The sequence below is a fragment of the Corvus kubaryi genome, unplaced genomic scaffold (genome assembly GCF_017639235.1).
Source record: "Corvus kubaryi isolate FWS band 111438036 unplaced genomic scaffold, C.kubaryi_AGA036_p1.0 133, whole genome shotgun sequence".
NCBI classification, from domain to species: domain Eukaryota; kingdom Metazoa; phylum Chordata; class Aves; order Passeriformes; family Corvidae; genus Corvus; species Corvus kubaryi.
The window spans coordinates 7,560,246-7,570,924 of NW_024580667.1; the positions used below are offsets into that span (position 1 = coordinate 7,560,246).

General features: G+C 41.7%; 1 protein-coding gene across 17 annotated transcripts in view; it reads left to right on the forward strand.

Moving 5' to 3' along the window:
- The window catches only part of DMD (dystrophin), a 1,181,561-nt gene extending 1,171,403 nt beyond the window's left edge, over window positions 1-10,158 (forward strand). For 13 of the 17 annotated variants that reach the window (XM_042035506.1, XM_042035543.1, XM_042035526.1 and 10 more), the window contains one exon: window positions 7,682-10,158. In XM_042035506.1, the coding sequence (XP_041891440.1) occupies window positions 7,682-7,779 (98 nt within the window). In that variant the 3' untranslated portion in view covers window positions 7,780-10,158. Of the gene's footprint in view, window positions 1-1,357; window positions 1,390-7,681 lie in introns of all 17 variants that reach the window. The other 4 variants (XM_042035536.1, XM_042035608.1, XM_042035636.1 and 1 more) reach the window with 1 other exon arrangement.
- The last annotated feature ends 521 nt before the right edge of the window (window positions 10,159-10,679 follow it).

Consider the following 10,679-nt stretch of genomic DNA (forward strand, 5'->3'; position numbering starts at 1 on the left):
CTTTGCTGTCCAGGCCTTCAGAGGCTGCCTCAGCCCTTTCCACTGCCTGGAGTTTGTGGCTGAGCTGTGGCTCTGGCCCATGCTGGTCAGTGATGCCATTCCTTTCTCTGCCCTCTCCTCCTCTCCTGTACTGCCTCTGCTCAGCCTTGCTCTGCTGTTGGCTCTTGTTCTGCAACTTGTAAAATACCCATAAAGCTGTTTATTGCCTCTCTTCCCTTCTCCTGCAGGCTGCCATAGAGCAAAACTTGACAGCAATTATTAGGTTACTGTTATGTTGACTGGTGTATTCTCCCATACGTGTCTGTCTCTCTCCCCAGTGTCCCACACATCATTTAAAATTGCATCATTTACAGCAGCTCTGGGGCAAAGATCATCCTCTTTCTTGAGCAGCATCTGCTGCAGTGACTTTCTCACTAGGACTGCAAGCCTGGCCACGGCAGAGCTGCCAGTCGTGTGACAGTGACAATGGGACACTGCTTCTGGGGACAGCGAGCGTCTTACTGTTACTGGCTGTGTGGTGGGAAGGAGGACAGGGGGGAGTTTCTGCTGCTGATTAACACCTGGATTTCCTTTTTTAAAACAAATGTGCTATGAGAAATGTTTGAGAAGAATCAGCATGATCAAAGTATGTCTTCTGTGAAGGCTTGTTAGGAACATCTTTTCAGCTAAACCCATTATTGGCTCCATTTTGGTAGTACTTGAACTTGATGAGATACTTTCTCTTTTTTCCCTTTTTACTTGAACTTTTTTTCTCTGTTTTCTCCCTCTGCCCCTTCAGCTTTACCATGCTTGCAGGTCAGCATGTTGCAAACATATTTTGAAATATATTTATCCTGAATGTGTGTTGCATTCCAGTGTACTTCTCCCCGTGTGAAATATGTGTGTACACATAAGCATGTATAGCAATGCATACCTCAATGTATGTAGGCCATAATACAATGTAAAGTGTCTGGATAAATTCATTTGACATTGGGGGGAAATGTTTTTACCACTTACACTGATTGCTAGAAGTACTCAAATTATGCTAATTAGGATGCTCAGAAAGTGATTTCAGATCTTGTCTGCAGTCCTTATTCTCAACTGACAGGTGTGTAAATTGGTGTTAGTAGTTTTCTCAAGTGTTCTTGAGAGGTTAAACCAAGCCACAGGTTACAGAACTGTTGTTGAATAAATCAGCTCAGAATCATCAGTGGATTTCAGTGCACTTTCGGTCTTTGTTTAAGCAGAAATGCAACTTTTAATGTTAAATTTCTAAATTGAAATTGAAGTGTCTTTTACAGTATAAAATATATATTCATGTGTGGTTTTTTACCTTTCTTTCTGATAATTATTCCACTTCCTCTCTCTGTTCCTAAAGGAAGAAATGCCCCTGGAAAGCCAGTGAGAGAGGTTAGTGAGACGCAGGCTCACTGCCATGGCTTCTGTTTGTCACAGCTTGCTTTCTGTGCCCAGCATGCGTGTGACACAGCACGGGGTTGCTTGGGTTTGGTGAGGGGTGGGGTGGTTTTGTTTTGCTTTGGGTTTTGTTTGGTTTTGCTGAGTGCATTCCCCATGTGTGCTGTAACAGTGGTGTACCTCTCAACTTTCAGTGGAGACAATGTCAGGTCAGGGATCTGCATTTTCTTACACACTCCCAGAGGTGGAAAATCAGGAATGGGGAGGAGAAAATAATACATTGAAATTAAGCCTCTGATTGATAAATGTTGTCAGTAAATATGCTGCAGTCATTGACTATAATATGTTCTGTTGCTCTTGTGTGTAAGCACAACAGGGAGACTGGGGTCTCTTGCTGTTCTGCTTACAAACTCACAGCTGTATTTACACCCATGTGCCAATATACCAACCATCTTCTCCAGTGATTAAACAGTTTTTATATATATATTTTTAGAACAGTGAGAGTTGAGAGGTATAAGAGATTCAGGTGTTTTAATTTCCTGATATACTATTGCAGAATGAAGAGTGCTACTAACATTCACCAGCTCCACAGTGTTGTCTTCAGCAATGCAAATGGGCCATGGTTTTCACTGTGCACTTCGGACATGGTTGGTTTGATGCAAAATAGGTTTTGGAATTTGTGTGTCACTGCTCATTAATGGAGGAAAGCGTTCTGCACTGTTGTCACAGCTCCTTTGAAAGCATTTCCAGAGAGCCTTGATTTTTCCTCTGTGAAGCTGCTCTTCACTCGCCAGCCATATACAGCGTTTGAAAGATGAATTTCTAGTGAAAATTATTATTAAAGATAAAATATTCAGAGACTGCCTGAGTGCAGTTGCAGTAGCTGTGAAATGACCTTTTCCACACAGAAGGCAGTCAGTGTGGATGAGGCAGGAATTGAAGGATAACCTGGTTTGCAAGCTTCTACTGGTGCCAAGGGAGGGGGCTCATGGAAACACAGGACACAGGGGTTCTTAGCAAAGCTGCTGTGATCCCCCAGTCACTGGCAGGCTACCCTGGAAAAGCCAGGATTTGTCCTGATCTGGTGCCTTGAAATACAGAGGTTCTCTGCTTTGGCTGTAGGTGCTGGGGCAGGTTCAGCTGCTTCAAGGTATAAGATCTTTGGTTCAGATTAAGTTTGTTCTCAAATGGCTGATCCTCTCATATGGATCAAAAAAGAGTGCTTGGGATAGCATCAGCAGACTGTACCAATCCAGAAATTTTATGGAAAATACTTCACATTCAGCCCTGCTTGTTCTCATCTCATACACCCTGAGAACTGTTCTCCCATTCAGCAAAACAGGTCATTGATTTCCACTATCCTCATTCATATTTATACATATTACTCAAAAAAAAATTTTCTGCAGAGGGCATACTTGATACAAGTAATTAACAAAAAAGGCAATTAGATTTGGTGTGTTCTACCTGATCTGATTCCAGCAGTTTAACCCTAAAAAATTGACTTCAGTGAACCACTCTCCAGCTGAGTTAGTGCTCACTGATGGTTCTGGAGGGGCCTTGGTAACTTGCAGAGCTGAATATAAAATGCAATTGTCCACCTGCTTATGAAGGATATGAGCTAAGGTATAGAAGAGCTTTTGCTTTACGTGTGAGTCCATATGTGCAATGGCAGATCCTGTGGTTTAAAACCCACCTGGCCAGGTTTCGATTCCATTAGTCACATTTGCTATTGTCATTGTGTGTAATCCCATGGATTTTGTGGCATTACTCAATATGAATAAGGGTATTAAAGTCCAAGTAACAAACAGGAAGGATTTTTCTTTTGTCAGGAAAGGGTTAGAAATCTCTTCTGCTGGAAAAGGCCATGCATTGTGTTGGGATTTCTCAATTTACTTTCCATCCACTCTTTCAAGTCTGAATGCTCCCCATTTATTTCTCTGACAAACTCCAGTATAAGATCGGTATTCTGTTACTGTGCCCACACCCATGGGCCTTAATTCCATTAGTCCCTAAAGCAAATTCAGCAGATGGGAAACACATCGTTCTCTATGTGACCAGGAGTGATGTAGTTAGGGATTGCAGAAATAGGTGTCTTCTGCTTTCCAAGCAAATGGCAGCTGTGGATTTTATGAGTTGAAGTTAATACTGTCCATGTCCATTTTGAGCTTCATTGCTGCATTTCAAAGTGTCTACTAGTTTTTTTTTCTTACGCAGCAGCATTTTTCAACCTTTCAGTGCCTCAAGCACGGAGAAGACTTTTTCAGCTTTAATGTTAAAAAAAAAAAGAATGGAATTAATGTCTTCTTTGATAGCATTACTTTAGAAGTATGAATAATAATGGAAAGTTCTGATTTGTGTTTTTCTCAGCTTTTAGGACAGTATTTCTCTCATTTGCTTCTTAATTAAAAATGTCAATGTCCTAAGTTTCAGTATGTGAGAGGGCAAGTGAGCAGCATTCAGTGGAAGCAGCAGAGCCCTACGGAAGCAGTGAGCTCGAGCACTAATTTAGGTGCAGACATTTCAGAAGGGGGTGCACTCATTGCACATACAGTACCAGAAAATCATCATGTCTTTTGTTCACAGCTTTTTGCACTCTCAGTTGACCTGGCTGTTACTTCCATGTCCAGGAGAGGCAAAAAATCCTGCTGGAAGTGCAGTGACACCCAGCTGAGGGTCTGCCAGTTGTGTGGCTGGAGCACAGCCACCACCTGCTCCTCTGGCCTGTCCTGCCATCCCAAGGCTGTCCCAGAGACCTGGGAGCATCCCCTGCTGCTGCATTTACAGCCCAGCTGTCAACATAAACTGCAGTCAGCAGTGCTTTATGGTCATGCTCTGAGCTCTAAACTCAGATGGCTCCGGAGAAGACATGATTGTTCAATTTTTATGCAGAGAAAATTAAGACCTGTGGTGGAGAGGGAGTGTGGATGCTGTGGGAAGAGGGAGCTGTATCTCCTTGATCACTGCAGCATGCATCTGTGCAGCTTTTGAGGAGGGAGATCGGATTTAAAGCATGGTTGTTTCAAATATACAGTACCAACTAACAGAGAAAGGAAAAAAATTACTATTGGACATTTCTGTAATTTTTAGGTATTAAAAAGTACCTAGGGATTTGTGGATCCTTAAGGACTTCTAATTGCCTGAACAATTTAACAGTTTATCCCTGTGGCATATGTCTGAAAGGTTTTTTTGTTTGTGTTTTTGGTTGAAGTTATTCTTTCTAGACCTAGCCCTTTTTTGACAGAACAAATAGTATTAATTTCTGAGGATGCAGTTTAGCAGTCTGGGTTGTTCTAAGCCTTCGAAAGGGTGATTAGTCTTCCTGGGAATGAGTGCTGTTGAAATCCTGAAGAGCCCTGCAGTTTTCTAGAAACAACAGATTGCAACAGATCTGGATGAGAGACCATGACCCCATGGGCAGCCTCTCACAGCTGGCTACCCAGTCACAGCATCACTCTGGTTATACCAGAGGGGTTGATTCCCATAAAGCCATGTCAGAGTTTCAGGTAAGTAGAGCAGCCCAGTGCTTCTGCTTGGACAAGCATCTCCTGTATGTTCTTGATTTCATATGTCAGATTTTCACTTGAGATGGTGTAAGTTGCGGGATCGATCTCATTCTGCATGATGCCAGTGACAGAGATTATCCCTTACAGCTAAAATAAATGTGGTAGGATACATTTACTTTAAAATAAACTATGTTTTGACCAAAACTTGGCAGGAATCTTTCATACGCAGTTACTTGTCATACTGATGAGCAAATTACAAGGTTTTGCTTCAGATGAATAGGATGGCTATACATTTATGACTTATAGATGAAATTGCTGATTGATGCATCTGTTTCTTTGAACATTAGTGCAGTTAGCAAACTGTCACGAGATACCAGATACCAGAACCAAGTATTTCTTTGTATTTATATCTGGAAAGCTGTGTCACAGCACAGCTCACTGTTGAATGGGCAGCTTCCTGAACAGTTCTTGTTTAGATCCAGCCTAGTTTTGTGTGATGAATGCTAAATTAAAAAAAAAAAAAATCTAGCAACTTTAAAAAACTAGCATCTGAATGTAGAAGGTGGTAGTATTCCAGAAGAAAAAAATCCTGAGGTCATTCAGCCTAGAGAAGAGAAGGCTTCAGGGAGACCTTCCAGTACCTTAAGGGAGCTTGTAAAAAGGAGGGAGAGGGACTTTTATTGGGGCAGATAGCGACAGGACAAGGGGCAGTGGTTTTAAACTGAAAAAGAGCAGGTTTAGATCAGATGTTAGGAGATAATTCTTCACTCAGAGGATGGTGAGGCACTGGCCCAGAGAAGCTGTGGATGCCCCACCCCTGGAAGTGTTCAAGGCCAGATTGGATGGGGTCCTGAGCAACCTGGTCTTGTGAGTGGCATCTGTGTGCAGGGCAGGGAGGTTAGAACTAGAAGGTTCTTAAGATCCCTTCCAACCCAAACTGTTCTAAGGTTCTCTGAATAGTTCTAAGGAAATTTTTTTCTATTCCATAAAACCTGCTGAACTAAGGTCACTCCAGGCTTTTATTTACTGTAGAAATGTCAGCAGTGCATAACTACCACAATATGTGAGCATTGGGAAGAGGTTGGTGAGTCTGATTTTCCCCACAGGGGAGGTTCATTCCTGTTGCACTTGTGTCAGGAGGCGAAGCCACCATGTAGGTGTGCAGTGGTAAGAGTCAAGCTCCAGCACAAAACATGAAAGGCATATCCTGGATGCCCTGGTCATGTCCTTCCTCTGCTTGGGTGCTCCTTCCTCAAGGACCATGCATGGTGAGGACTCAGCATTCAGACTAATGCAAAGCATTTCTGAGAACCAGAGTTCAGAGCAGATGGCATTGCACTTCCCTGTGTTTTTCCAGACAAATATTCTATCACAAGTGCTCCCAGAGAGTAACTCAAACCCCCTCAGGCCAGGGTGACATACAACTTTTTGAGTAATACTTCACCTCTTACAAATGTTGAGTTGCTGGCACTTTGCAGCATGGAGTCTTCTTGAATTGGAGGTCACATGCACTTCTTTGCATCTAAATAAATCTTTCTTTAATGATTGTTTTCTAACTCCTCTTTTAACTCATTTATGTGTTTGGCTTCAACATCAGCCTGTGGCAATGAGTTCAGTAATACAATTATGTGCTGTGTGGAGTATCATTTCATTCTGCTTGTTTTAAGACCTTCTGTCTGCTCATTCCTCCTTGTCCTTGCAAGAAATCTTGAACACTCAGTCCTTGGTTTGGACGCTTATTTTGCAGGGTGCCTAGATCTTAGTCATGTGCCCTCTTCAGTCATATTTTTTCAGGAGGGAGACTCCAAATAAGGTTCAGCTGTTTAAACCATGATGTCTCTATCATTGAGGTGCCAGAGGGTATTTGAGACAGTCAGAGAGGTCTAAAAATCTCACACAGCACTTGCAAGAGAGAGACACTTTCCTGAACAGCAGTGGGAGACCCAGACAAGGCATGCCAGGGGCTAAAATGGCAATTTTTGGCAATTCATTCTCCCCATCCTTGAGTCTGTTTGGTCTGTAATTGTAATGAAGCCATTTCTTACCACCCATCACCATTTGCTGCACTGGTGACATGAGTGTGAGAAGTTGCAGGTTCCATCTCCAGAATTTTATGGTTTGTTTATTCATCACTTCTGTCAAGGAGGCTGTGGTTATACCATCTTAGGATTTCAGAGTGGTTATGGGTGAGGGGGAATGCACAAGTGAACCACTGCATAGTAGTTAGCTGATAATTGTGGCATCTTTGTTTCTGCTGGGCTGCTGTCCGAAAAGGAAAGGATGTTTTAAGAATGATTGAATGAACTGAGCTGCTTAGTTTGGCCATCACTATATCTATCTTTGCAGGTATCCTGCTGGGTCCTCTTGGCTTTAATGATTTATTCAATTACTGCTGATCTGATGGTTTCTCTTTTTCTCCTTGATAGAACATTGAATGCTCAAACACTTGCAGCATCAGTCAGAAACTTTTCTGTGATGTCAATGGATTTAATTGTTGCTTTTGGTGAATGTTGACAGTGATGAAGCTTCATCACCATGGGGGGTGATGGCTTATTGCCAGCATGGTTTGCCATAGCCATTCAAGCCAGCATTGCTGTTAAAGTGTTCTGCACCCTTGGCAACTTTTCCTAGTGACAACCTGTTGGATTCATCCAGGAGAGTTCTGGAAGCCTCCTCTGGGGATGGCGGCGAGCAGCACTTGGAGAGTGATGGATCTGTAGAGTTTTCCTTCCAGCGTGCTGCCATGTCCTCTTCATTTAATTTCCTTTGACTTTCTTTTTCAGGCCACAATGTAGGGAGCCTTTTCCACATGGCAGACGACCTGGGAAGAGCGATGGAAACCTTAGTGACCGTGATGACCGACGACAAGGTGTTAGAATAGCAAGATGTGTTTTACAACTTCAGGCGTTCCGCATGGTTTTTATAATATTCATACTACAAAGAGGATTAGACTGTAAGAGTTTACAAGAAAACAAATCTATATTTTTGTGAAGGGTAGTGGTACTATACTGTAGATTTCAGTAGTTTCCTAAGTCTGTTACTGTTTTGTTAACAATGGCAGGTTTTACACGTCTATGCAATTGTACAAAAATTCTAAGAAAACTACATGTAAAATCTTGATAGCTAAATAACTTGCCATTTCTTTATATGGAACGCATTTCGGGTTGTTTAAAAAAAATTTATAACAGTTATAATGAAAGATTGTAAACTAAAGTGTGCTTTATAAAAATAATTGTTTATAGAAACCCCCGTAAAAAAAACCACAAAAAAATATACTGAGGCAGTGCATTTGTTTAGTTTCATTTCAGCTCTGTAACTGCATCAGAGAGAGTCATGTCCTGTGTTCTTTTCCTTGCTTATCAAAAAGAAAAAAAAAAAAGTATTTCCTGCAGTGACACCAGAATGGCCACCTTACATTTCTCATTGGTTTTGTCTGATTAGGGCTGGCTTAGAACAAATAACCAAAAAACCTGAACTTCAGTGAAGGTAGTTACATTTTATCTTTCCAATAAAATTAAGAATTACATGACTTACTGTCCTGGTTTTGGACAGCAATTAGCAACTACACAGCTAGTTTGCAATAATTAAATGAAAGAGCACATTACATGACAGAGCCTGCAAAAAAAAAAAAAAATTAAAAGAAAAAACTCGGATGAAAGAAGGAAAGAATTTAATGACCATCCTGTGTGCCAGTGTTTCCTCTGCTGACTAAATTCCTGGATACTATAACTAAAGGAACAAAGACATTGCCTTACTGGTTTGAACCCTGGGGCTCGGTGGCTCAGCAGGACTGGGGACGGCTCTCCCCCTGCTGCCACCACCTGTCACCTCTGCTGCAGAGGAGAGAAGAGAGGGAGATGTTCCCCCTGGCTCCCTGTGCGGTCAGCTTCTGACCCGAAGCACAAGTAGGTTAACCCACAGAGCCCTGTCCAGCTGCCAGTGCTGGTAATGAGCTTGGAGCTCCTCGACCCTCTGGAAGAGGAACCCAGAGCTTTCCACTGGAGGTGTCTCATCCTGCTGCAGCAGCCGGTCCCAAGGAGCTGTGGTGCTGTGGGCCACCTTTGGGAAAGGCTGTGGACAAGTTACTGCTGTTCTTGCCTCAAATGGTGATCAGGTGAAGGTAGTCACACTGCTCCATTAATATTTATCACCAAAACAAAGGCCCTGGTCCTTTCTCCTCCCCAGTTTCTCTGTACCAGTAACCCCCCAACAATTAACAATAACGTGAGAAAGAGAGGAGTTGATAGAGAAAGAGGTAAGCCGGTTTGACTGCAGCTTGTGAGAGAGGTTTGGGTATGAGGTGCTGTCAGCAAAAGCTTTACCACTTCATTTTCTTAACCAGCTTTTAATTTTACCTTAAAATACATAGAAACACAACCATCTGACTTTATATTGCAAGAGTAAAAAATCTGTTACCTCTTCTTGTATGAAGTGTAACTAAACTTGGGAAAGATTTTATTTTGAATGCTAGTTAACATTGAACATGGCTAGTCATGCTATTTCTACCTCACTTTGGTTTTGTGGTGTTCCTGACAATTACATACGACAATGTTACATCATCACCACGTGTCCACTGTGTGACCAGGTCTCATTGTTTAAGTAATAACAACAACGGTAATCATTTACAAAAATAAGTACAATCCCCCCCAAACCTCTGCTTTCCTAATAAAGAGCTTTTTTAACAATTGATTACAATAGGAACCCTCACTATTTCTCATGGCCTTTTTTATCAGAAGGTTTAACTTGTGTTTTGAGAGAGAGTTGGGTTTCTTCTTTTCCCCCCCCTTATACGTTAAACCTTCTCTTCAGAAAAATTATGGAGGAAAAACAGATTGCACGATTGTTTTCATCAGGGTTTTGTTTGTTTTACTTTCTAGATCTTAGTTTTGGAGTGAGTCTGTCAAAAAGTATTTAAAAAGTTGAAAGCTTTATTGCTGCTTTTTTAAGCATAATTTGGGAATTATTTCATATTCCTTATAATGACAAAGTATTAAACTGTAAAACATAATCAGTGTAGTTGAATACATAAATACCATATGGCATGTTACTTCATCGTTACTCAGTACTGGTTTATTACTTGGATATCATAATATATTGTGTTTTAACACCAACACTGTAACATTTACTAATTATTTTTATAAACTTCTGTTTTACTGCATTTTTTCACAACATACCAAATTTCACCAAATATATGCCTTACTATTGTATTATATACTGCTTTACTGTGTATATCAATAAAGCACGCAATTATGTTATAAAAGGTGCAGGAGTTTTTGTGGAGCTTCAGCACTCACCCAGCACATCTCCCCAGCAATCCTTGCCATACTGCCCCTGGCCAAACCCCCCTGTTGGCAGCACCTCAGTGCCTCAGCTCTCCCAAAGGTTTTTCTCCCCTGCTGAAGTTGTAAACTTCCTGTGCTCCCCAAGCTTTTGGGGGTTTGCCTGCCCCACACCCAACAGGACCTTCAGAGCAGGTTGGTTTAGTCCGTGCCACCAGGCATAATGTTAGGAAAGCCCTGTCTGGGGCTTTGGGAAGTGGATGTTTCCATCAGAGAGGCTGATCACACATCACCCTTATCTCGGAAATGTGTAGGCTTTGATACCCAGACTCCCTTCAGCTGTGTCACGATGCTGTCTTTGAGCCACCTTTTGGTGGTAGAAGTAATGTGATGAAAGATAATAAAATTCAAAGGCAAAAACAGCATATGTTTGCCTATGATATCAGTAATACAGTGAAGGAGAAGGTGGGAATTTCCTCATTTCATTCACTTGAGGAAATAA